We start from the raw sequence: 4473 nt of genomic DNA on the forward strand, positions 1-4473 counted from the left end.
CGCGGAGGAGCATTTAATTGGTTAAAAAAACCTCCTACTGTGTCCTCTCATGTATTATTTATGGATTTTCTGCCATTCTTGTTAATGTACAAGGGTGTAATGAGGAATGGATTTATCCATGTAATTAAATAATGAAGTAGGCTACATTTACAGTAATTAAGTACTCTACTTAGGTAAACATTGACTTTGCTTGAGTATTTGCTGTAGTGTATGTCAACACAATTAATGGTCATAATTTCACAGGCGCTCATGGATCGATCCTTGGATCGTGCTTTTCTATTTCTCCTTAGATCTTCAACATGGCTGACTCAGAGGATTTCAGTAGTACAGCAGGGCAACAGTCAAATGCGTCAGAGAGCTACCAGCTGAACCCCACCGGTGTGATAGTGTCCGTGGTGTTCTCTCTCATCTTCCTCCTGGGCACGGTGGGCAACAGCCTGGTGCTGGCGGTGCTGCTGCGCAGCGGGCAGGTCGGGTACAACACCACCAACCTCTTCATTCTCAACCTCAGCGTGGCCGACTTCTTCTTCATTATCTTCTGTGTGCCTTTTCAAGCCACCATCTATTCCCTGGAGGGCTGGGTGTTTGGCTCCTTCATGTGCAAGGTTGTCCATTTCTTCATCAACCTGACCATGTACGCCAGCAGCTTCACCCTCGCTGCTGTGTCGGTTGACAGGTATGTTGAAAGCCCAGTGTTAAACATACGTCATTGTTGTATCCTGTGCAAAGCTGAATGTTATTCATTGGTTATTGAGTTCAGTGGATAAACAAATCCAACACTTGCGTCATTTTAACCAAGTGCACTAAATAAAAAATGTTCAATCTTGTTTGAAAAATAATAATCTGCCTAACGATAATGTCGGGTAGGCGGGTTTCTGAAGTGTTAACAGCCCTCCTATAAACCCTCCTTTTTTTTTTAAAACAATTTTATCATCAACATTAGTGAGGACCAATTATATGAAGATAGGTTGAAAATGGGTGAAGTGACTGAAGTCATCCTTTAAACAAAAGCTCATGAATATCTTATCCAGAAGAATGCATTCAGTAGAGAAGTGGCAGACCTCCGCAAATCAAGACCTAACAAATCTCCCCAATCACCCATTTGAAAGTTAGGCCTGATGGTGGTGCTAGACTAGAGGAAAGATGATGGGGTCACCAAAATCCATAGGTTCCTCTTGGGATGTGAATGTACACTGCAAATTTCATGGATATCTAGCCATGACTTTGTTGTGATTAAGGTCACAGTCAGACAGATGTCATTAAACAGCCTCCTTGGCAGAAGAAATGTCAACTGAGAAACCAGATATAAAAGTTGGAGAGCAATTATAGAAGACAAGCCTTTGTTTCAACTTGCAGGTCGACTTACTTGCCTCATTAAACTGCTCTGCATTGGGTTCAGTTCTTCAAATCTTTGCACCAGAATTTACATGAAAGTAGTAGCATAGCAACACAGACTACTTGCTCTACAATGATTGCCTTTTTTCAGATCTAGTTTTTGGTAAGGGTATGAAATCTATTCAAAAAGTATTCACCAAGGCTAAACATGAGTGTAAAAGCTCTGAGGGGTTGATTAATTAGAACCCAGAGGTATAATTATAATGAGGCATTTAAGACCATAGGTTGAAATGTAATCAATAATTAAATACTCTGTTAGAGAACCATATGTTACTGTCTAAACATTATATTATCCATTGCATGCAGTGGGAACTTTCATTATAGTTGCTGGGCAACACAATTTCCTCAATCAATGTAGACCAATGTCCACAGGGATAGACGTTCTCATTACACAGTGGTGATGTTTACCTTTTAGAAGGTGGTGTTAATTCAATAGCTTTCTCATCTTACAAGCCAGCTGATCCTATCCTGTAAGGTCCTTTCCTAAGGAAGCAATTGAAGGAAAATGTTCTCAAAAGATCATCTAGCCTGGGAGGTTAATAGATTTCCGCCCAGTCTACAGTACACTTGAGATTAGGCTAACGTCTCCTCCAGCTGTAGCTTGGAATGAGTAACACTCTGAATAATTTCATGGAAATCATTTGCTGGCATAGAGTGCTAACCACAGAGGGCTATAATCATTTACACTGTAGAACAAACATCTAATTCCATAAAACCATAAAACCTATCGACATCTACCTTACAATTATCAATACAAATTTAAATATTGAAACATTTTGTAGGGACATTTGAGAAAAGTCAAATCTTTGACATTAGAATATACTAAATACCATTAACCACTTAAACACAAACATTTCTCACACAAAAACACGTCTCCCCTCAAAACAATCAGTTTTCAACATCATCTCTATACAGTCAGTGAATGTGAAAACAATATTCCTCACTTCTTAGCCACTACCCTCAGTGTGACTTGGTGTCCTTGACCTTATGCACTGGTTTGGCAAAATAGCGATCCTTATTAATCAGATTGATTAATGGTGCCTATACACCATATCGGCCTGGCTAACCAGTGCTTTCCCATAAAATGCACAATGGGAATTGTAGAAACACACAGAACCTACAAATTGGGGGAATTGTATGGGTTTTATGGGTTTAAATATTATGGTTTGTAATTTAAATATTGCTGTTTCAATCGGCTATGATTACGATGAACAATTAGGCCAAGCTGAAATGAACATTAACAACATGAGTGCTTTCTTTTAGTGCACTCATCATTTCTGCAGTGCAGTCCATTATGTTAGTATACTGGATATGTTTGTTCACTGATCCAATTCTTTCTTGTTGGTAGGTACCTGGCTATTCGTTACCCACTACGATCCAGAGAACTAAGAACTCCCTGTAATGCGGTGGTTGCCATGGTGGTCATTTGGGGTCTATCACTTGTCTTTGCAGGTCCTTATCTCAGCTACTATGATCTTATAGATTATGACAACAGTACTGTGTGCATACCTGGATGGGAGGAACAGAATCGTAAAGTGTTGGACACATGCACTTTTATGTTTGGCTATGTCATTCCTGTACTGATTGTAAGCCTGTCCTACACTAGAACCATCAAGTACCTATGGACAGCTGTGGACCCCTTGGATGGCATGTCAGAATCCAAAAGGGCGAAACGCAAAGTCACAAAAATGATCATAATTGTCACCGTGCTTTTCTGCATATGTTGGCTGCCGTACCATCTTGTGATATTGTGCTACTTATATGGAGATTTCCCTTTCAATGAAACCACATACGCCTTCAGGATCCTCTCTCATTGCATGGCCTATGCCAACTCCTGTCTCAACCCTATTGTGTATGCTCTGGTGTCCAAGCACTTTCGAAAAGGCTTTAAGAAGGTGTTCAGCTGTATCCTCAGTAAAAATGGGAGAAACAAGGTTCATGTGGTCCATGTGGCCAACACTGTGCCTGGATTTGAAGCAGCCTCCACCGAGGTATCACAAATGAACGAGGAAAACGTACGACAGAATGAATGTGAAATGATTAGCAGGCCTAGTGTTGAGCCTAGAGAACCCACAATGACATTAAATCTGCCTTTCCAGAGGCCACCTTGACAAATGAACTACTTTACTGTATAGTTAAGAGGTCGGTGCAAGTTGCCTTATGAAAAGACACTCCAGGTAACAAGGCACATGTTTACAGCACATCAAGATACAGGTTCTCATATGTTTCAGTGGCAGACATATTACAAAATATAGAATATGATATTATAATGGTCATATTTTGTTTCTCTACTTTGCATGTTTCTCTTATCATAAATAAATGTTGTTAATTGGTAAAACATAATTTGTTGAAAGCTGTGTATTGTAATTTAAAAGCTGCAGAATACTTACACTTAAATGACTTTCTTTTTCAAAATGAAAGTCAAACCTTGGTATGGCTTGTTTTTTGCTAAAAGCTTATGACCTAGCCTACCTCACTGCTGTGACAACAGCCTTGTCTCTTTGTTGTGTTATGCCCCTGCTCTAGAGCTGTGGTTCTCAACCTGTGGGCCAGGGTCCACTGGTGGGCTGTGAGGATGTTGCAAGCCCCCCCCCCCCCCCCCCCCCCCCCCCTGACGAATTGGCAAAAAGCTATGATTTTAATTATAATTTTAATCACTTTAATATAAAGAAAAACAATGTCATGGTATTTTTGGTAACAAGCCAGAACACAAATAAACATGCTCTGAAATTGCACAGGCCCACCCATCTGACCACTTAACGAACACGCGGCGAACACTTTGGAGATTCTTTTGGGTCCAGAAAAGGTTGAGAACCGCTGCTCTAGAGATTCTGAAGCTTCATTTATACTTTATCGCATGAAAGTGTTGCTTGGCGAAAATCCATTCTGGTCGGCAAGTGACACCGTCATGAGATGTAGTTTTCCTCTTGTTGACCTTGACCTTATGACCAGTGGTGTGTCCTGTTTTTTTGCCGGAGGGCATACGATAATTATTCCCTGCACGACATGGGCGCGTATATGCCATAGGAACATATATCCACAATACTGAGCGATTTTCTTCTGGACTGCTTTCTGTGA

General features: G+C 40.6%; 1 protein-coding gene across 1 annotated transcript; it reads left to right on the plus strand.

The window, feature by feature from the left end:
• Nucleotides 1–299: 299 nt before the first annotated feature.
• galr2b (galanin receptor 2b) lies at nt 300–3506 on the plus strand (the record flags this gene model as incomplete). Its single annotated transcript, XM_084072104.1, has 2 exons — nt 300–676; nt 2744–3506. 2 exons carry the CDS (start codon nt 300–302, stop codon nt 3504–3506), a joined length of 1140 nt encoding a protein of 379 aa, XP_083928230.1.
• Between the last annotated feature and the right edge of the window lie 967 nt (nt 3507–4473).

Source organism: Gymnoscopelus microlampas (assembly GCF_963454915.1).
Source record: "Gymnoscopelus microlampas genome assembly, chromosome: 11".
Taxonomy (NCBI): Eukaryota; Metazoa; Chordata; class Actinopteri; order Myctophiformes; family Myctophidae; genus Gymnoscopelus; species Gymnoscopelus microlampas.